Here is a 23,835-nt window from a genome sequence, read left to right on the forward strand (position 1 = left end):
CATGCTGAACGAATTTTGTTTTGCAAATTATATCAACGATCAAACCCAGCTATTTTGTTGACCAATAACAATCTTTTTCTAAAAAATCCCTAAAATTTACCCAAATTGGTTATAAATTTCAAAGTACTTACACCAGTCAAAGTAGTTAGGAGTCAGTCCCAATGTCATAAGTTCAAGTCCAAGTCCAAGTCAAAGGAATCTTTTGTCAGCTAAACATTTTTTCTAACTTGAGTACATACAATGATGCATATTATTCAATTAGACTATGACTAACATAAATATAAATATGTATACCATCTAAATATATTTTCTTATAAATAAAGATCATGATTTTCTATGAAGTCCATGTAACAGAGTTCCAACCAACACATCCAGACCAGACGACCTTAGTGTGTTAGATTTAAAGGAATCCATCGGGTCTACTTATCCGTACTTCAAAGGTCACAGAGTAGCTTTATTTGAATCGCATATATTTTTTGTTATTATTAAGTTCATGACTTTCGATGGAACCCATGTAACGAACTTTCAACCCAATTAGTCCTAAACAAGTCGACTTTAGGCAATTAGGTGTAGAACACCCCTCGGGGGTTACTTATTCGAATCCCAAAGGTCACATATTAACTTAATAATATTATTTTTATTTTTATGTTTATTTATTTATTTTATTTTATTTTCTAGGCTTACCTCTGTATATTTTCGTCATTGACTTTTCTATTGTGAACATCTCACGGTCTATTACCATGAGAGGATTTTAAGACATTTTTATCGGGACTAATGTTAACACGTAGGGACCCGTAAGTATAGTTGGAAACTATGTCCCCAAGCAGTATACTTAGAAGGGAATGTATAGAAAAGACTTTTTAGAGCGCTGGAAAGTTCGAGTTACTAGAATTTTCTATTATTTTTATGCTTTTCATAGATTAAGTTTAGTTATAACTGAGCATTTATGAACTGTAAGACCTGGTTTCCATAGGCTAACTTATACCAACAATTATGCTTTAGTATTGAAAAATAGGTTATTTTTCAAATACATCATGCCCTCAACGTTGTTGCCTAGGGTCAACTCAGATAATATAATGATTTTTTGCTCAAATTATCCAAAGTGAAATTTAAAGAATGATTTAAAGTTTAGATAAAAATAATAAACTTACCGATAGAATTTCAAATTATCTTTGTATGTTTCATTTTCAATATTATTTTTTTAACTTATTATTCTACTTATTATTATTTTTTTGTTTTATCAAATAATTTATTTAGAATCAAGAAAAATTTATATAAACTAACAATGGACGAAGAATATATGTGATTGGTCGATTGGGTATCTGTTTCACAGTTCAATGGGCCTCGGCCCAGTGGATAGGGTTTGATGTTACGCCTTACGCGTATAAAAATTGATTCATCTCCATCTTAGGGTTGCAGTACAGCGTAGAGGCGGAGGAGAAGCCGGCAAATCAGGGGACGATTGCTTCACGGAATAACGGTAATCGTGAAAACCTAATCTTCCGAGTCCACTAATTTCATTACTGTGTGATTTATGATACGGATCCCGATCCTGATTCGAGGACAATGGTTTTGTTTAGTTATTTTCTAGGGTTTGTTTTCTGTGTTTCTTTTTCTTTCTGATATAAGTTTCAATGATTCATCGACTCTAAATAAACTAAGTCTATTTATTTTGCATCAAATTTAGGCATAAAGATGTTTCAAATTGATCGAAAAATTAGTTTTATGCCTTTACAAAGTTGTTTCATTTTCATTTTCATCGTAGTTTGGTTTGAAGGCGGACAAGAAAAGTGGAATAATAATGTAAAATTTCTGTATGTGTTGAATTCACAATGGTTTTATATGCTTTTTTCATGGATATGCCGAGTAATTGGATGGAATACATAAATAAATAATCTCTTGGTAACATACTTTTGGTATTTGTTAACTTTCTTGATTGGTTTTATTCTGTTTGCTGCTATTATGGATTTTGTTTGTTCATAAACTTTATTGCAGTTTTGTTATAAGAAATAAATAAATCGTCTTGGTGTTTTTTTTTAAACATCTCCAACCATGAAGAGGCAGCTGAATAACCAATGATAAACCTTTAACATTTGATGGCATCCACAGCAACTTAAGTATGAGTACGTCAGTTTATGCTCATCTGTACACTCATACCATGAGCATATGTAATCTGCATCAATATAGCGAGTTGGTGAATTATTTATGCATATTTATATCACAAGGCATGGCTTTGGTTTTTGTTCTCTTAATTAAGATGAGCTTTCTAATTCTACTGTGCAGCAGGGTTCAAAAGTCAACAAACTGCAGATGGTTGGGGAAATGAAGAATGACTCAGGTTTGGATGTATTCTTTTGCAAGAAGTTACTGTAAATACGTTCAATTAGAATTTTAGATACACAGACACGATTCATATAAAAAAATCATGCTTTGTATTTAAAATCTTTAGAATGCAAAGTCAAATAGTTTAAAATAAACACACAGAACAAGTTAAGTTATTTAGAATCTCCATGTGGTGATGCTAACCACTTAGTTAATTATGTAATAACTTGTGCACCGGTGTTGTCTTCTTCTATGGAGAACAGAACAGCCAAAACCCTAGATTTGTCATTAATCTGACTAGGTGTAGCGTTTTCACATCCGGCTAATTTCTCTTTTTCTTCTTCTTTATACTTCTGAAGTTGTTGTTACATAGAACTCTCTCTCTCTCTCTCTCTCTCTATATATATATATATATATATATATATATGTTTCAAAAAGAGAAACAGTATTGAAAGAATAAGGTTTAAATCCTTTTGTTCAAAGCTTTAAGGTTTTATTAGGATGAGTTTATATTTTATTCCAAGTTTAGAGTTGTGTTTGGAAAAAATAACCAATCTACTGGGAATTGTTTGTTATGCTGAATTTAAATTCTTTGATGCAGGGAAGGTGACACAAGACATGGATCAAGGACACTGTGAATCCAGGTTACTTACTGGATATTTTAATTCTTTTTTGAATTATAATATTTTAAAAATATGGACATTATAGATTGAGAAAAAAGTTTCACATATTTGTATATTCTCTAAAGTTCCCATTATTTTGGATTTAATTATTTGCATTCTAAAGTTTACATTTGTTTATATTTTTCAGTACCACTTTTAACTTTGGTAAACGATTTAAATAAATTTCTGAGCGATGTTTGGTCTATGTCAAACATGCATGAAGTAATTTTTTTTAAGTAAAAATTTCATGGTCTTTTTAATTCCTTATATTTATTAATTTACTATCAAACAATCTTCATAAATTTGCAATTTAACTGCAAAGGTCCATCTATAATATCAATGAATTTGCTTGAGTTTTTTGTGTTTGTGTGAGGGAGAAAATTGTAAAGTGGGTTTAGAATTGAATCAGAAAAAACTTTGACAAGTGTTGAATTTGAGACAGAGTTGGTTTGATATTAACTATCTTTCTATTTTGCACTTGATCTTTTTATGCATCATCTACAATTAAAGTACATTTGTTTATATTTTTCAGTGTAGATAGCGCTACTTGGGCTTCCTTGGTCAACAATATAAATAAAATTAAGAGTGTTGTTGAGTCCTTGTCAAACAGGCTTGAAGGTCTGGACACTTGTGTACAAACTATTGAAAAGGGTTTGAAAAAATATAACCGAGAGCCAGATCCTGAGTTTCGTTTAGATCTGAAGCCTGCTTCTTTGAATCCAATTGATCTTCTACCATCTTTCCCTGACAAGTTTGATCTAAATGTTTATTGTAATTGGGTAAAGAGAGTAGAAACAATTTTTAGCTATTATTTTTTTTCAGAGGATGAAAAGGCCGAACTTGTAGCCCGCAAATTGCCACATGAAGGAGAGGCTTTCAGATGGTGGCAAGGTATCCAAAATAAAAGCATGCAAGTCGATGAATGCCCGTTTGATTGGAGTGAGATGAAGTTGCTGATTTTGGCTGAATTCGTTTCTCCAAAATGTTTGGAAGCCAACAAGAAATTCAAGACATCCTTGTAATGTATTTCAAATTCAAATTCTCACTGAAAATGGAGTTGCATGTATTTGGAATTTAAGAACGTAAAATGCTGTTGGATGTTTGATTTAAAATATTTGGATTCATCAACTCTTTGTTGCTTGTCCTTTATTATTATCACTTTAACAATACATTGCACATTGATCTCTAATGCCTCAAAAACCTATTGACCTGTGTTAAGTCGAAAAATTCTGTGATTCAACATGTTACTTATTTTTGTGATGTATATTTTGTAGAACATCAATTCTTAATAAGATAAAAGGTACTATAATCACAAAGAAAAAAAATAGTAGCCATAGTGATAGTATATTGAAGATCCGATGGTATTTTTGTTCTTATAGTATATTTAAAAACTTTACAAAATTGAGAAAATGGTCCCTGGCTTGTGGATTTCTTTGGGTAAAAGTTTATTAGCAAAAAAGATACTTATTTGGTGGTTTTGAACCCTATCTCGTTTGTTTTAAACTTATTGAAAATAACAGATTTAAGTTTATCTTTTTACCAAACTACAAAAGTTATTTATGTAATTTTTCTTTTTCATTTTATTGAATTATTATATATTAGTTTTTTTAATTATTTTTTTAAAATTTATTTCTTATTATATTATTTTTTATTGGATTATTATATATTAATAAATCTTATTTTTAATATATTATATTTATATATTAATAAATATTTTTTATTATTATATTATTTTTTAATTATTATTATTTTTTTAAATTCTTCTTTGTTTGATTAATTCTTTTTTATTCGATTGTTATATATTAACAAATATATTTTTTACTATATTATATTCATATATTAATAAATACTATTTTATTATATTATTATTTTTTCAATTTCTTCTTTATTAGAGTAACTAGTTTATAACCCGTGAGAACCACGGTTATAAAATTAATTAAATTTTCATATTAAAAAATTAAAATTATTAATCAATTATTTTAAATAAATTATTACGTAAGAGATATTTTTTTAGTTATATAAAATTATAATCGATGATTTAAGTAAATAAATGAAGTTATATCATCTTATAATCTGTATTAATTCTATTTTATTTTTCAATCTAATTTTATTAATTTAATATAATTAGAGAGAAAATTTAAAATGAAGAATCAATTATTTATTTAATATAATTAGAAAGAGAAATTTAATAATTAAAATTTGAAATGGATAATCATACTTACTTATAAAGCTAGCATTTTTTTCTTAAATCTCATGCATTTGAAACTCTCATTCTTTTTTCCTTTCACCATATTCATTTGAAACTCCCATGACTTTTCAATTTCTTTCTAATAATAATAATAATTTGGTAAATTAGGTTAAATAAATATCAAACCTAAATTTTAATATTAAAATAATATCTTTACTTATACTTATAAAATTATGTTTTTTAACTTTTAACATATTATACTTAATTTATTAGTTTTAATCTATTGTTGGATGTAAACTATTATCATTTTAAAGGTATAATTTTGGAACAATTTATACAAAATACTTAAATTATTAATTTAAGTATAACATTACAGGGTCAACTTAAATATAAGTTTTAGTTTAACTTAAACAACCCAAATAATATTTTATAAATAGTTAAAAGTGATAAATTGCAGTATCTTTCTAATAATGATTATAAGTTGGTTAATAAGGTTAAATGAATATCAAACCTAAACTGTAATCATAAAAAGACTAAATTTCAATTTTAAAATAATATATCTTAACTTCTATTTATAAAGTTATGTCTTTAAATTTTAACATATTATACTTAATTTATTAGATTTAAAATTTTGTTGTATGTAAACCATTATCAGTTTAAAGCTACAACTTTTGAACAGTTTGGGCAAAATACTTAAATTGTCAATTTAAATATAATATTAAAGTGTCTACTTAAATATAAATTTTAGTTCCACTAAAAAAACCAAAGAATATTTTCTAAATAGTTAAAAGTGATAAATAATAGTGATAAATGCAAAAACTAAACTGTAAATAGCTAAAAGTGATAGATTGTAGTGATAAATGCAAAAATTAAATTGTAATATCAAATTAACTAAAATATTTCCTAAAGATATTTTTATAATCGTTAAAAGTTTCGAAATAAGTAGTTTAAAATAACTTACGGTAACAATAGTTAAAAATAACTCTATATAAATGATTATATTATTAGCTTTAAAATAAAAAAACAATGTTTGATGTTTTAAATAATTATAATGATAAAAATTAAAACATTAAGCAAATAAATTTTAAAGAATTAATTATCAATAACAACAACTATAAATAACATTAAATCACATTTTATTTTTAATTGTATTAATGTGTAACTCGCGGGTAAAAGTCATTCAACCGATCGAGATTATTAAGTTATAATAGATGTATATATTATCATATAATTCAAAATAATCAATATATCATATCAATTTAGTATACAAATTATTATATCAAATTTAACAACAACATTATTCTTATATTAAAAAAAACATAAATTTGTAAAGACTTCAACTATATAGGTGTTTCTGCGCAACGCGCTGACATTCGCCTAGTCTATTTTAATTTAATGTAATTAAAGTGGAAATTTAAATTTTGAAATGGATGGTTGACAAGTGGCATGATATATGATATATAACATTAATGAGGAGTTCTAATTGTATGCCATTTGTCAATAGGAGATTAAATCTATTCTTTTATTAGAATAAAGATTTTTTATTGGATTATTATATATAATTTTTATCTATTAATAAATATTACATTATTGGCTTATTAATTTCTATTAATTATTTTTAATTTTTTTATTACGTTATTTTTTCATTGGGTTATTACTTTTAATTTATTATTTTTATATATAATAAATATAATTTTATCAGGTTAAGAATTTGTACTGTATAATATTAGTTCTTTTTAATTTTATAGGTTCCACCACAAAGTCGTCAGAATACGCAAAAGTGCCGCCTCCTATCGTCGAAAATCGACAGGACAACCACCAATCACTTTCATCGGTGGTTCGACGAAAACCCCACCAACTTGTTACATCCAATGCCGTCAATAGCCACTTATGACAACCTCATCACAATATGTCAGAATCCTCCATATCTGCCACTAAGACGACCATATTCTGTTACAACCACCAACCACCAGGAGGTCCGATCTAAATAGTCCTCGTCAGCTCCTCCATTCGTTGCCTTCTACCACCTTGCGTCGTCGTATCATCTCGCTAGAAATCTCTGATCATCTCCTACAGTCGGCCATTCTCGATGAAAACTACATTGGTCGACTTCCCACATAATTCGCAACAAACCCTAGAAAACATACAACCTCCAACCGACAATTCGTTACTGACACCGCCATCGATGATGACAATGTTAAATCGAGGGTTTTCAAACCCCCATAGCCACTGCATGTGGTGGCAAGGTTGTATAACACGTTATTCGGTACTCGTTCGACCAACCGCCGAGTAGCTAGTACTCGCAAATACTCGAATTTGGTAATTCATGTAGAAATATTTTTTAAGGAAATTATATATGTCAAAATCATATTTTATTGAAATATATAACAAATTTAGATATATTTGAATACACAAAAACTAAAACACACACGATGATCTCACTTCGTGATTAATAACTAAAAATTTAAGATACACACACACACACACACACATATATATATATATATATATATACATATATATAGTAACATGCGTCGAAGACGATCCGATAGTGATGGTGGTGGCGATGTCCAAAATATGTTATCTTCCAAATAATTAAAATAAATTAGGTGAGGTGGGGTGGGTGAGATGTTTTAGTATTTTTATTTAAAACAAGAAAGAAAACAATTAAAAGAAAGTAAAAACAATTAAAAATAATATATTTTATAAATAAAAGTAATAAATTTAAAGTAATAATCCAATAATAAGAATTAATGCAATAAAAAATTAAAAAAAAATAATTAAATGAAATTAATAATCAAATAAAGTAATACTTATTAATAGATATATATTTTATATTAAAATTAATATTTATTAATATATAATACTCCAATAAAAAAGAATAAATCCAATAAAGAAGAAATTAAAAAAATTAATAATCAGTTAAAGTAATATTTATTAATATATAAATATAATATATTAAAAATATTATATACATATATTAAAAATCAACACGTCTGTGAACAATGTACTTTTACAATTTCAGACTTTCACCACGTCAATTTATACATAATGACTATTTCGTCCTGCGATGTTTTGACCATCTTATTTTGTAATCCACAAACCCACCGCCATCACTTTGATAATTCTTCAACCCCTTTCTTCTTCATTTCGACGACTTTCTTTTTTCGTTTCTGACAGTCTTGGTTTGAGTCTCCCGATGACTTTTCATCCAAGAATTTAGGAATTCAATTTCTCTCACCAAGAACCGCCAACGCAACATTGCCGCCACCAAATACCCACCAACAAACGCCTGTACTGTGTTGATGTGAGGAATTTGGTATGTTTTATTATGATTTTCTATTCAATTTCTGTTCTTTCTGATCCTCTTGACAACTTCTCATCCAATAATTTAGGAATTCGATTTCTCTCAACAACCACCGCCTACGTTGTATTGCCACCACCAAACGCCCGTCAACAACCGGTTGTACTGTGTAGCAGTGAAGAATTTCGGTATGTTGTATCTTCTTTCAATTCTATTATGATTTTAGGCTTCAATTCCTCTTCTTTATGATCATTTTGTGTTTTTTGAGCGATGTCTCCGATTTTGTGGGTATGAGGTTTCCGACGATTTCCTGTCCAAGAAATCAGGATTTCAAATTTTTGTCGCGAACCACGTCTGCTATCAATTGGCGACACCAATGCTCTGTTGTTGTATGAAATTTCGGTATGTCATATATTGTTTCTAATTGATTTTGATTTTCTGCTTGATTACTCTTGGTTCTGTTTTTTTAGTGCGCTGCCTCCTATTCTTATTTTTAGGAAAAAGAAGTGGAACTTAATTTCATTTTAGTCGTGTATAATTCAAGTCATTTAAAAGAAAAGAAATCAAACCTGCATCTTTAGTTTTTGACAAGCTAATACATTGTCCATTAAGTGGAGACCATGGTAGTATTTGATGCTTTGTGATTGGATCCCATATACATAAAACCTGTTTATCTGTAATTGTTTGCGCTTCTGATAGCAAGTAATCAAGATTAATGAGCCACATGTTTTTAATTTTCTTCAATAAGGAATTTCATTTAGCTTCTCTTCAAGTGTACATTATTATTAACATTTCAGTCTTAGTAAAAACTGATAAAAGCTTTGGGCTTCCTTTGAGGTCAAAATGGTCAAAAAATATTGATGACTTGAAGCCTAAAGTTTTTGTTTCATAAGCAACTAAAAGACTTATATTTTTGTTGTTTAATGCTATCTTAAGTCGTTTGTGTGGTAAAAATGATGACATTCAAATGCTTTTTTAGTTAAATAGATAAACTAAGTGATTATATTTTGACAATTGGTTCTTGATATTCCTAAAAGTATACATTAAGCACCAGGTAAAACATTTGAAACAAAACATGGGTTAAGTTTCCATCTTTTTTAAGTTTGTTTCGAGGTCATGGATATCATGATCTCATCTTGGAATATATATAGTGGTTCAAAATGTTTACTGCTAATATTGATTTGTTGCTATTGTATTACATATACTCCAAATATTTTAAAAAAAATATTCATTAGGCACGACTGCATATTCCAAGATGAGATCATGATATTCAAAGCATAAGTTTTATAAAAAATTTGAAATCGTTTTTAACATATGAAAAAAACATCACATTCCACTGAGATAATAAGAATCACAAAAAAGTTTATCTGTTTAACTAAAAAAGCATTTGAATGTCATCATTTTTAATACAGAAACGACCTAAGATAGCATTAAACAACAAAAATCTAAATTTGTTAGCTACTATGAAACAAATACTTTAGGCATCAAGTCGTTGATATTTTTTTTGACCATTTTGCCCTCAAAGGAAGCTCAAAGTACTTATCAGTTTTTACTAAGTCTGAGATGTTAAGATAGTGCCTGATAACTGATAAGGAATAATGATTTTTGGATAAACCTAAAAACTAATCTGATAACGTATAAAGTGGTAAACTACTATTACAGTGATGGTCATTGTGGCATAAACTTTTAAAAAATTGGTCCATATATCAATAGTTTGTTACAGTAATGGTCCTTGAGGCAAGAATCTATTACAATAACTGTCCTTGTGGCAAGAATCTACTACAAAAAGGTCCATGTACCAAAATCTGTTACAAAAACATCCCATGTCAATAATTTGCTTAATTTCCCTCTTTTTTCTATGTTTTTTTTCAACTTATAATTAGTTTTTCGCAAATAATAGAAGTTTTTGTATGTGTGATAACTATTGATTTCCTATTCCATTTTCAATTTTGACTTTGCTCACTTTTTTCCTTTCCAACTCTGTGTGTTTGACATTTCAAAAGCCTTCTCCAAATGAGGACAAGATATTGGATCATCAAAAATGATAAATAATAGAATTAGAAGCATACAACTATAGATGCATATAAGGAACTAAAGCTACAAGTAGTATTCCTTTGTATTTTATTGAAAAAATGGTTCATTGAAATTCTCCAGTGTAACACATGTGAAATGATAAAATATGCTACAAATCTGGAAAAAAATCTCATACAACAGTTCTAATTGGGTAATTGCATCAAACGTGTGAAATGAAAAAAATTATGCTATGAATGTTTACCATCTTTCTTGGTGGAGGTTATATTGGTAAACCGTAAACCATGTTTTATGTTCAACATTCTAGGTTTGACATTTTCGTCGCCAACAACAGTTATGCTTTGTTGCCGTCTCCAACCGTCTACACTCAGTTGCAATTTGAAGTCTGGGTATGTTGTTTGTCCTTTGTATTTGAAATTAATTTTCTGTTCTATACTTAAATTTTGATTTTTCTCTATTTCTTCCTTTCTACTCTGTTAGTTTGACATTTTAAAAGCCTTCTCGGTATCTCATGATTTGTGTTAATATAAGAATTATATAGTTTTTGTGTTACAGGAATTTGATATCAACTCTACCTTGGATCTTCGAAATTGGGTAAGTTGTCTTTAACCCTTTCACTGGATATGGTTTGTGTATATAATTTTTATAGATATTGGTCCTTAATCAATACTCTATTACAATAATGGTCCTTCAGGCATAAGTTTTTATAGAATGGTCCTTATTTCAATTTTATCCTATTCACAGGGAGTTTTAGTTGAATTTATAACAATGTATCCATGGATTAATACAATCATAGAGTAGGCTATTAATCTCTTCTAAATATTTTTAAAATATTCTCCAAAAGTTAGTTACTAATCATAATAGTTAGTTTCAAATTTACTTTTTAGAATCTAATTTTCCATATGGATTACATATAAAGTATGTTAAAAGTCGATGAAATTTGGATTTCCATTTTAGTAAATGCCTTCTTGTGATGCCTCCAAAATAGTGACAAATGGCTTCTACTTCCAATACAATAGTTCCCCGTCGTTCATGCAGGAGATCACTTTTAAAAGAGATACCAACGTTGCCTGTATATTACGACTATTGGAATTGTTCCTGTGTGTGTGAGTATTGTGGCGTGTTTTTTTTGGTATCATGAGAGAGTATTATATTTATCCTATGCCAATCATCCGCGATATACGAAATGTTGTAAGTCGGGAAATGTTGTTCTTCCCTACCCTCTTCGCCCGCCTGAAATGCTTATGCAATTTTATGAAGATGATCACTTTATGCATAACATAAGAGCATATAATTCCATGTTCTCTATGACGTCTTTTTGGTGTAAAGGAAGATCACTCAATCAACAAAGGTCGTGCACCATATGTGTTTAAGGTCAGTGGTCAGATTTACCATTGGATTGGATCCTTTTGTCCTCAAGACATTCATCAACCCCGATTTCCACAGTTGTATATGTGTGATACTGAAAATGAGGTTGCTAATAGACTTCATTATTTTCATGGAGAGGGTGAAGTACTTTTTTCTACAAATGTTGTAGATTCATTAAGTCACATGTTAAACACACATAATGAGTATGTCCGTACATTTAAGACTGCGAGAGAAATAGCTCAGTCAATGAATTTAGATTCATATGGTGTACTGTTATTTGGTTATGTGCCTGACAGAAGATATGGGCCACCGGCCCCTGGAAGTTTGGGTTGTATTGTTTGTGGTGATGATGTTTCTGGGGCTGTTTATGACATTGTTGTCCATTCAAAGTCTAGGTCAGATATGCGAGTTAGTAAGCTACATCCGACTTATATGGCTTTGTAGTATCCATTACTATTCCTGTATGGTGAAGAAGGATGGTCTCCCACCTTGCATTTAAGTATTGACTCTAATAGAAGTTTAACAAATAATATGTATTACAGTTATCAAATTCATGATCGAAAAAATTACTCTCTTATTTTACATGCACGCCGCCTTTTCCACCAGTATTTGGTGGATGCCTATACTTGCATTAAACAATCTAGGCTTGAATTTATTGAACACCATCAACAACAATTGCGTTTAGAGTACATTAACATTATATATGACGCTTTGTCCAAAGGTGATACGGACAATCGTGTCATTGGTAAGCGTGTCTTTCTACCTGTAACTTTCGTAGGGGTGCCTAGGTATATGTATAAACACTATAAGGACGCTCCAACCATATGTAGGGTTCATGGTAAGCCACAATATTTCATCACTTTCACTTTCAATGTTAAATGGACTGAGTATAAAAGATACATGGATGTTGTTGGTCAGCGTGATATTCAAAACATACCAGATATCATTGCACACATCTTTAAGATTAAAGTTCATGCTTTTATTAACTTCCTTGAAGAAGACAAAACTTTTGGAGATGTTAGTGCATGTACATTTCTAATCTCTTATTTCATTCTTCTTCTTCTTCTTCTTATTTTTTCCTTCTGTTCCTTTTATGGTAAATTTTTATTTACAGATCTTACACCATTGATTCCAAAAAGGGGTTTACCACATTGTCATACGTTATTGTGGGTTGCATCTCCCTTTAAAATACAAGAAGGTGCAGATATTGACAAATACATAACTGCTGAGCTTCCCGACCCCATACTCAAACCAACACTATATAGGACTGTTACTACATGCATGCTACATGGTCCTTGTGGTTTATTGAATATAGGTGCCCCATGTATGGTAGATGATAGATGTGTGAAACGGTTTCCAAAACTATTCAAATCATTAACAACTTTCGATTAAAATGGGTATGTGCATTATAGAAGACGTGTTGGACGGTATCATGTCTTACAAAGTGGTGTTGGAACTGATAACGGGTATGTGGTGCCATACAAAAAACGTTTGTGTAGTCGATTTGATGCTCACATCAATGTAGAATATTGTGGTTGGAATATGATGATTAAGTACTTATTTAAGTACATTTCAAAGGGTTTTGATCGTGTTCGTTTCACTCTTCAAACATTAGAGGCGAATACCACTGCTTCTTCCTCTACCATACCTATCGTTGTGAATGAAATCAAGTTGTTTCTTGATGGTCAGTATATATGTCCACACAAAGCAGCATGGCGAATCCTAAATTTTTCCATTCACGAACGAGATCCAGATGTATAGGTCTTGGTCGTCCATTTTGAGGGGATGAAAGAAATTATTTTCAAAGAAAACAGTCAGTTAGGTTCTTTAATTAATACCCTAGGTTTTGGTGTTACGACTTTAACGAAATGGTTGCACAATAATCAACATGATGTTCGAAGTATTGACTTGACGTACAATGATTACCATGCTAAATATTGTTGTGACACCACTAACAAGAGATGGATTCATAGGACTATCACAACAAATACTACCATTGGCAGACTTGCATATGTACATCCAGCAGCTGGGGAGTTATTCTATCTACGAATTTTACTATGCCATAAAAAAGGATGTACATCATTCTGTGACATTAGGATTGTTCGTGAAAGAACATACTCAACTTTTCGTGATGCATGTGAAGCGTTAGGGTTAACTGGTGACTATAGGGAATGGCTAATAGCACTTGAAGAAGCATCGTCATGGGCAACCTCATCAAAACTTCATTCTCTTCTGTCATCTACTTCTGTTTTGTGAAGTAGAAACCCTCTTTTGTTATGGGAAGTCGCAAAAACTAAAATTGGCGATGACATAACCCACACATTCACTTCCAGTTGTACGGGTCCCGATGTTATTCTACGTGTTGATACACTAGAACAAAAATTACTTCTCGAAATTCAAAAAACACTACTAGCTTGAACGCCTTCCAAATCACTTGCTGATTTTGGATTGCCTATGCCATCTCCATCTCTTATTTCCATTCTCAGAAATCGTCTTCTTCTTGAAGAGACTTACTACGATACACAACTCTTGATTTCTCAGAATGCAACCATGGTATCACACTTAAATCCAGACCAAATTACAATTTATGAAAGTGTTGTTGATGCAGAACAAAACAAAAAGCAACTGCTATTATTCGTATACGGCTCTGGAGGTACAGGAAAAGAATTTTTATGGACGACTATACTTTCATATTTTAGATCCACGGGAAATTATACTAGCTGTTGCAGCCTCAGCCATTGCATCCTTTTTGTTGCCTTCAGGTCGTACTGCTCATTCTAGATTTGTTATTCCAATTGACTTTATAGACAAGTTCTCTTGTAATATTAAAAAAAAATAACTTGCGGAGCTCCTAAAGAGGACTTCTATGATCATATGGGATGAAGCTCCAATGAGTGATCGTCGTTGCTTTAAGTTTCTTGATAAATCACTAAGAGATGTCCTTGAAAATGATAACCATCTTTTTGGTGGGATGTCAATACTCCTAAGAGGCGACTTTCGACAAACGCTTCCTGTTCAAGCTGAAAGTAGAAAATCACAAATAATTGGCCTAACACTACCAAATTCATATCTATGGTCACACTTTACGGTATTCAAATTGCATCACAATATGTGTTTATCCCAACCACTCAATTATACCATGGATGTTAATCGAATATCACAGTTTGCATCATGGTTGCTCAATATTAGAAATAGAAATATCGTGTCACACCCCCGAAACGGAATGTAACATCCTGTTTCAAATCGATTCCCTAGTCTGAGGTTGTGCCCCGAAGATCGGGAATCATAAGCATTAGGGATTTTGAAAAGGTAGAGATCTAGGCCCATTTGTGTGTCGGTGATGTATTAGAAGTGATCTGGGTGTTCGGTTCGTCTTTTGGAGCGTAGGGGTATTTCGGTAAAGTGTCAGTTTGGGATTTTGTGGAAAATGGATTTTTGTTCGGAAGGTTTTGATAAAGTTATGACTTGATAGAATTGTAGGGCTTCTCGTTACCTTTCCGTGGATATAAGGATCGTCGGAATCGGGTTTATAACGAAGAAGTTATGGCCTTCAGAAGTTTCATGGTTTTCAGGCTTAGCCAAGTACACGGGGAGTACACAAAGTGTACATGGGGCGTACTAGTACATGGGGCGTACCTTGGAGTACGCTGAGCATACTGACCAGTATGTTCATGAAGGTTCTTCGGAGTACGTTGGGCATACACCAGTCAGATCAGAACCCTATTTTTGGGTCTTGGACCCTATTTAAGCTCCTTATCTCATAACCTAACCCTGATATCTTCAGTCTCCACCCCTCTAAACCCTAGAAATCGTTCCTTAGCCCCCATTTGAGTGATTGTAGAGCTTCAAAGTGATTTTTGGTGTGTTTTGGTGCTAGAAGAGGAAGAAGGAACTTCTTGAAGAGTCATTGTTTGACTTGGAGCTTTTGGATCCAAGCTTTGTGCACCTAGATCTACCATATGGAGGTATAAATTCTCAACCTTGACAACTTTTTCATGTAGATCTAGCTAAGTGGTGCATTGTTATGTTTTTGTCCCTTTGAGGCGGTTCTTGTGAGTAGAAGTTACTCTAGAACCTTTGAGCCTCTTATTTGGTCCTTATTAAGGTTATGTAGTCATAAAGTTTGGACCTTGAGGGGTATAAACCTTCCATGCATGATTTGGTAGTCATTTGATGAAGTTTGGGACTTAGAGTTTAGATTTAGGCCCTATTGAGCTATGCTAAGTCATAAAGTTGGAAACTTTATGACTTAAGAAGTCCCTTGAAATCAGATATTGAAATTTGGGTTGAGGCCTTAAGGTATTAAGAAGTTCTAAGAAATTTTAGGAGTGATTTTGAACTTTTGGAATTCATCTTTGGTGTTTGGAGTTCATTAAGCCATGCAAAGGCTTAAAGCATTCGACTTTAGATCAAGTCACTTATATTTATCCATTTTGAGGTTTTGGACGTATTGGCTTAATGGATTAAGAGATAGGATTGAGAGTTGGTCAATAGGAGGAGTACACTGGGCGTACAAGCCTATACCTCAAGTCAGCACGCTTAGCGTACAAGCTGAGTACGCCCCGCGTACTCAGCAGAATGGGATTTTGGTTTTTTGGCTTCGATTTGGGCCATCTTCCGGGCTTGGTTGTTTTGGGCGCTGATGGACCATCAGGTTTGGGTTGATATTTTATTTGTGGAGGCCCGTTATGGTCTTGGGCCCAATTTGGAAAATTAAGCCATGAATTGGGCCACGAGTGGTTTTTATCATTTTAGGCTTAAGTGTTTGGATTATTACTTGGCCATCAGAATAGGAAGTGTATCAGATTGAAAATAATGATTGGGGCTCATGACAAGACTCATGTAGAGGTTTGGGCCCAATTTAGAAAATTGGGCCATTGACTGGATTATGGACATTATAGTTTTGGGCTTTTGTTTTGGGTTTGGGCCTTAGTTTTGGGATCATACTGGGCCCGGGGTAGAATGGTTATTTACCCCCATGTATGGATTAAAGTATATAGTATGGGACCCAATTGCTAATTGGGTATATTGATCGGTATTGATAGCTCAAGATATGGATAGGGCAACAACTAAGGATTTCTTTCAGGGAGCTTCTACATTCGAGGTGAGTCTCCTCACCATACCAATAGGTCTAAGGCACCAAGGCCGACCTATTATGCATTATGTGATATGCTAGTTGATTTCGTGCTATATGGTATGCTAATTGATTATGTGGTATGTGATATGCTAGTTGTCTTTGTGATACTTACATGGAAGACCTCGAGGGGTTCCCGGGGCACTTAGGTGTAAGACCTTGGAGGGTTTCCACGGCATCCTAGGTAAAGACTTCGGGGGTTTCTCGAGGCGCTAAGGTATAAGACCCTGGAGGGTTTCCAGGGCATCCTTAGTTAAGACCATGTGAGGGCTTCCATGGCATTGGGCTAAGACCATGTGGGGGTTCCCATGGCACCCGAAGTAAGATCCTGGAGGGTTTCCAGGGCATCCTTATATGTTTGTATGCATGGCTTACATGATTGATATGGTTTATGTAGCTGTTATAGCTAATATGGATTATGTGGTTATGTGGATTGTGTAGGGTATGCTCTGGGGAACTCACTAAGCTTCGTGCTTAGAGTTTTGTTTATGGTTTCAGGTATCATTGTTTGGAAAAGAAGGGATCAGCTTGATCGCAGCGCACACACCCGTGTTTCCGCATTATGTGATTTTGGGACGAACTCTGATAAATGTTTTACCTAATCATGTTTTTGAATGTTTGGATTAGAAGATAACTGGCTTGACTATAAAAATAAAAATTTTACCCTTGATTTTTGGTTCGTTACAAGTTGGTATCACAACCTTGGTTTGATAGATTCAGACATAGTTTTGGGTGTATCTGAACTCAAACTGAGGATCTGTAAAGTTTTCAAAAGAAAAATGTCTTCAAGGAAAGAGTTTTCAAGGATAAGAAAAGTGTGGTGCATGCAATCAGCTGAGCTCAAGTAAGTTTTCCCAGAATACCCACATATGTTATTATGACTTGATTTATGAATCTATGAATCACATGCTAGTTAGGGCTAGGAGAGATGCCTTTATATGTTGTATGAGCTGGTAGACTTGCATGCTAGTGCTGAGTAGTCAACAATAGACTGGCCTGATATGTGATGCTTGTAGCCCTTGAGATACTGGATTCCATGCTAGAATGAGAATGATTATTGATATTGGTAACTACTAAGTTTATGCTTTGAAAATTGTATACGGTTAGGATCTTATAGCCCTAGAATAACTGATTTGGCCTTATTTACTATTCCTCGTATGGTTGTGGTCCTAGGGTTGAGTCTATTATTCGACAGTCTATTAGATCCTGTTATGTGTATAATTTGCATGCACAAGGCAGCCGATAACGAGGGTGGATGTGGACATCATGAGTTGTAGTATGTGATCCGAATGTTTTTTGGTAGATCGTGGGTTGGAGATTACCCTAGGGTAAGCCTAGGATAAGATTAGTGGCAGGAGATACCTGATTGAGAACTGTATGTGTGGATAGAATTGCTTGATTGATGTTTGTTGGTTAGTTTTCCATTGTCCGAATGCTGCTTGTTTTGTGCTTTGTAGGACTCTTAGCAATGTGAGTTAACTACTAAGTGAATATGCTAAGTCACATGCAACATAGGCTGGATAATCTCAGAATGATGGGCTTGAAACTATTGCGCATCTCTCGTATGAGTCCTACCGTTCTAGGGTTGATACTTTTACTCTAAGGATTATCTGATCTCTGTTGCATATGGCTATATTCATGAGGTAGCTAATTGACATTACTGGGAATCTTTCAGCAGCTGAGGACTGGGTGGGTTGGGGAGCTAGGGGGATCCTAGGAGTTGCTTCAGTGGGTATTGTGCTGCCTTTTAGTGGATATTTGGTGCATCAGTGGAGTAGGTGACTTAGAGGATTTAGGAGGATTGCTAAAGAAAGTATGGATAGGTGTGGAAGGTAGTATTGGGCCCGTACTACTAAAAGTACAGGATCCTTACTCGAATTAGTGAGAGTCTTGGAGAATCTAAAAAGTTTATAGGAAGGAGAATTATTGGCTATGCTTGGATCGTGGGAATAGCTGTTGTGCAGAATAAGGATGAGCATACATGAGGAAGGACTAGGGTTTGGTCCCGACTCCGTTGGTGAGCTAGTTAGCGGAAGGATTGCCAAGATTTTGAGTTCGCCTTGGATCTGACTATGTATTGGGAGTAGTTTGTAGAGCATAGGTTGCTTCAGATATTACAGTTCAACCGTTGTCGATTGAGTTGGTGAGTGTGTCAGGGTGCAAGACCCTGAATGTTATGATTTCTAGAGCCCGAGAGCGGAATATCGATTTGGAGTACCTTGAGAAGAGAGGTTCAGATCAGGTGCATATATGGGAGGGTCCCGGGAAGAGACCCAAGATTTCGGATCAGTTTTCGAGAGGCCAACAGGGATGGATACAGTGCAGCACGAGCAAGAAACCCTATGATGGAGTTATCGCTCCTGGAGTACGGGTTGCTACCAACGTAGCAGGATTGATTGAGTCAGCAGGAGACATTGCGAGTGGGTACTCGACTTTGGGTATGTCTGATCCGATGGATCGGTGGTGAGGTTTTCGACCATTGTAATGAGGTGAGAGTGTTGTAAGACTGCGGGGTAGCCCATAGCGTTTACTGGTCCACAGGAAGTGGTTAGATGGTGGTAAATTGTATTCGCCTCGGATTAATTTGGTAAAAGGGCGCCTTGGGAAGTGAATGGATCATCCAAATGGTTAAGAATACAAGAGTGTACTTCAAGATTTCCAGAGCCAAGTGATCATTGTGTTTGGATAACTAAGGGGCGCTTGTGTTGTTCAACGCAGGATTTTGGCGGGCCATGTATATTGATGGAAATAGATCAGAGATCCATAAGGTGTAAGAGGGGAAAGAGCATCATTAAGTCCAAGTGGGGGAGAAACAAGTGGTTGTTTAGGCCTAGGATAGGTTGGTGGGAGCTCAGGAAACTCCCAATCTCCAGTTGGCATCGCATTGATTATGCATGGTGAGCAGTAGGAATCCATAGGTGCGACCCGAACTCCTGCGGCGATATAGGATTCGGCTCGAGAGGTGCGATGATGTGAAAGTGGAGTGTGGAAAGGCCATGGGTGGTAAGAATGATTGGAGGGAAGTAGTGGTAGGCTGCAATAGGATCGTAGTATTCTTCGGTTCGAAGTAGACTATTTATGAGATGGTCACAAGCATGGAAGGGGATCAGTGATATGGGCATATTTAGTTATAAAATTCATGCATTATCTTAATACTTTATGTTGATTTTATCTCATTTAGTGAACAAAAGATGATTAATTAGTTTTAATATTTCAATTTCAGTAACAAAAGATATGCTCGGGTGGAAAAGGAAGCGGAATTGGCGATTGGAAGCTTGGATCTTCGATTTTGAAGAAAGAAGGATGTTGCTGGACAGCTTGAACCCTCATCAGTGTTTTGGCCATATCTCATGAACCGTAACTCCGATTGACAAAATTCAAAATGTTCTGGAAACTTGACACAATTTCGGACGACTTTCGTGTTTTGAGAAAATGTTGATTCCAAGTGAACTCGACGAGTTGGGCCTCTACACGACGAGTTGGTCAGAATGTTCCAAATTCGAAGATGCCTTGCCGTACACGCTGTATATGCGGATTATCGAAAAAACTCGACGAGTTGGGTCACAAAACTCGTCGACTTGGCCCTGTTTTCAGAATATATATATATATATATATATATATATATATATATATATGTGTGTGTGTGTGTATATGTGTATATATATATATATATATATATATATATATATATATATATATATATATATATATATATATATATATATATAAACGCTTCTCATTCGAACCCTAACACTTCCTGGAGGCTAGCTGCGATTATTGAAGATCAGAAAGGTTCTTGGAGCTTTAGTTTTTGAGATTTCAACCTAAGAAGCAATTTAGAAGATATCAAAGGCAAATAACTATTGTTCTTTTCTTAATCTTTGCTTTGAACCATGTTTGAATCATTAGGTTTTGAGTTTAGGTTATTACTTGTTGTGAATATGAGCTAAAAGCTTTAAACTTCTGTTTGGATGAGATAATCTTATGAACATGGTTTGATTGAGTGGTTGGATTAATATTGATTTGTTTATTCATCTTGTTAATCTTGTTAAAGATCCTCATGTATTGATGATAATTATTTTCTGTTAATGAGTAAAGTTATTGAGTTGCATGAACATCTTCTTGATTACTTGAATCATATAGTTTTGTGAACACAAGATTGTATGCCTAGGAATAGTGAATATGAAAATAGGGTTAACTAGAAAATGTGTAAATCAATGTGTGAACATGTGTGATGAACAACCACATATGAGTTGATTGAATTGAACAAATTTGATTAGCTAGTATTACAAGTCTTACTTGATACGAACTGAACACTAGGAAACTTGTTAGTTTCATCACTTGATCACTGTTTGAATTAACTTGTCTACTAAAGGATTGGTAATAGTGAACATGAACCCAATCACATTAGGAATCGGTAACCATTGACATATTGATCCATTGCACGTGCCACGAAATCAACCATATGAATAAGTGAATCGAATCTGAACAAAAGTCTCTTTTATCATTGAATCTAGTTGTCCTTTCTTGTTCTTCTTAGTTGTTAATTGTCTTTGTTTGAGTGTTAAATTGATTATTTAAGTTTCTAGTCTTGCAAAACTAGAGAAACCCACCTCTTTTATTACTTGTTTTATTTAGATAATATTAGCATTTATTTTAATTGTTTACTGTTCCCTGTGTTCGATACCCTACTTGCTTGAACTATACTGCTAATCGATAGGTACACCTCCTTTCGTGTGTTTGTCTTTGTGTTTAAGTTAGTAGGATTAAAACTAGTTTGTTTTTTACACACATCAAGTTTTTGGCGCCGTTGCCGGGGAACGGTTCAAATAATTAATTTTATTTGCTAATTGTTATCGTTTTTAATTTATTGATTATTTTTTTTATATTTAGCTTAATTTTTATTTTTATTTTTATTTATTATGTATTTTCCAAATCTCGATGCTCTTGATGCTTTTATTGAGGAAGTATTACAGGAAATTGAGCAAGAAGATGAGGAGTGTGACTCAGATGATGATTTGAACAAGAGCAATTTGAGTCACAAGAGCTAAAGTTACAAGATGAAGAATTTAATCCAGAAAAAGATCTGAAGGAGCTGGAAAGGTTGCTAGCTGAGAGGTCGGACGAAGAACAAGAACAAGCTGAATTGCAGGAACCAAGCTGTGGTTTGACCTTTACCACAACGTGGCCCCCTATATTTCCGGTTTGTGTTTCGAAGCATGGGGTAACGATTCCAACTTTGGAGAAAGTTCTGAAGCGCGATCAATTTCTGATTAGTATCCAACCAGTTCCAACCCTTGTCAAGATTTTTGGGTTACATGAATTAAAGCTCGTTTGACCAATTTTTGAAGCAAAGAGCCAAATTTTACAAATTGGTCCAAAGAAAATATTTAATGCAATAGATGGATTGACATTGACTTTATTAGAAGTTTATTAAGTTGAGAGTCCAGCTCAAGACTCGCACAAAAAGAAGCGCTTGCGGGAGGCAACCCGTCATTAGATTTTGCTTTTCTTTTTCTTTTTGAACTTCTAGTTTATTAGGGTAATGTAGGATTTTAATTTAATGATTGTTTTCTTTTTTATTATTTGGTTTTTGTTTTTGATCTTTGCAGAAGTTAGGGTGAGATTAGAGCAATTTATTAAAGCGTGAGGGAATTAAAGTGAGGGGTCAAGTCATTAACGAGAAGATTAGAAGATTTGAGTGATACTTTGAATCTTTGAAAACTGAAGTATTGGAAAAAACACGAACAATCAGCTGCTTACTTAACTTAAAACACAGGTAATTTTGTGCTTACTTAACTTAAAACACAGGTAATTTTGTCTTAATTTTAGTGTGATTTGCTTTTCAACAATTGTACTTGGTTTTTGGTTTTTTGTTGTCAATCAGTCATGCTCTTTTAGAAGCGCCAGTTACTCCATATTTGTTTCACAATTAAATACACAACACCGATAAAATTGTGAGTAAGAAGGAGAAACTATCTCAATTCCTTATTATTTCTATCTTATGGAGTATGGTTACTACATTTTTATAATTTCTATAATATATTAAAATGTTTGTTAATAGGATGAGTAAAAAACAATTTTAAAAAAAAAAGGAAAAATGGAAACGGGTCAAATGGGTTAATAGTTGCCCAGGGCATAATTGGTTGTTTATGATCTCTTTAATGTCTTTATTTAATAAAAATTAGATTATCGTTTTATTAATAGTTTTTATAATAGTATATAATGCTCTAATTATGACTATCTTACATATATGGTCCTTGTGTTATGCAATTTTTTATATGTTTTGGTCCTCATTTTAGGGCTTCATAACGTTTTGGTCCTTTCCCCATGTAAAAAGACTATTTGGTCCCTCTTATCTGTTGTTTTTTACTAATTATTATTATATTTTTAATGTTTATATTATAAACGAAAAGTTATAGCGCAACTACACAAATGTTAGAGATCCAAAGACATGCAAGGTTATCAAGGCGCAATGCTATGATGTGCTGCTGCTACTATTGCTGATTTGTGTTGTTGCTGTTTTTGCTGTTTTTTATTGTTGCTGTTTTTGCTTTTATGAAGTACAATTTCAGTCTCCTGATGCTATTTCATAGTTTGTAGTTTGTTGTTGGCTCTTTCTATTGTGTTATTTAAAAGTGGGAAATGTTTCTAATAGCTTGTTATTTAAAAGATCAAATTTTTGTAAATGTTTTGGTTATATATCTTGTACTTATGTCGTTTATATAGGTTAATTTACATAATTTACATGGCATGTATAAAATAACAAGTTTTAATACTCAAGCAGCCAGGTACACGGAACCGGAACCAGTTCCGGGAGCGGTTC

At 33.1% G+C, this 23,835-nt stretch overlaps 2 protein-coding genes across 11 annotated transcripts; both read left to right on the plus strand.

Annotated features, from left to right (window-relative positions):
• The first annotated feature begins 1,334 nt into the window (after window positions 1-1,334).
• LOC145088899 (uncharacterized) lies at window positions 1,335-4,112 on the plus strand. 10 transcript variants are annotated; one of them, XM_079027345.1, is made up of 5 exons: window positions 1,416-1,480; window positions 1,996-2,194; window positions 2,284-2,338; window positions 2,924-2,966; window positions 3,517-4,112. In XM_079027345.1, exons 2-5 carry the CDS (start codon window positions 2,120-2,122, stop codon window positions 4,004-4,006), a joined length of 663 nt encoding a protein of 220 aa, XP_078883471.1. In that variant the 5' UTR covers window positions 1,416-1,480; window positions 1,996-2,119; the 3' UTR covers window positions 4,007-4,112. The 10 variants fall into 10 exon arrangements, with proteins under 10 accessions (XP_078883478.1, XP_078883475.1, XP_078883471.1 ...); XM_079027347.1 differs by having other exon boundaries at window positions 1,443-1,480; window positions 2,059-2,194; XM_079027354.1 differs by having other exon boundaries at window positions 1,446-1,480; window positions 2,059-2,123.
• A 4,391-nt stretch (window positions 4,113-8,503) lies between these two features.
• LOC145090188 (uncharacterized) lies at window positions 8,504-14,131 on the plus strand. Its single transcript, XM_079028517.1, has 10 exons — window positions 8,504-8,664; window positions 10,815-10,896; window positions 10,988-11,011; window positions 11,063-11,101; window positions 11,837-12,270; window positions 12,418-12,663; window positions 12,772-12,902; window positions 12,990-13,227; window positions 13,288-13,559; window positions 13,947-14,131. The coding sequence occupies exons 1-10, from the start codon at window positions 8,504-8,506 to the stop codon at window positions 14,129-14,131; spliced, it is 1,812 nt and encodes a 603-aa protein (XP_078884643.1).
• Window positions 14,132-23,835: the final 9,704 nt, after the last annotated feature.

This window comes from Lactuca serriola, chromosome 2, assembly GCF_051521515.1.
Source record: "Lactuca serriola cultivar US96UC23 chromosome 2, Lser_US96UC23_V15, whole genome shotgun sequence".
Taxonomy (NCBI): Eukaryota; Viridiplantae; Streptophyta; class Magnoliopsida; order Asterales; family Asteraceae; genus Lactuca; species Lactuca serriola.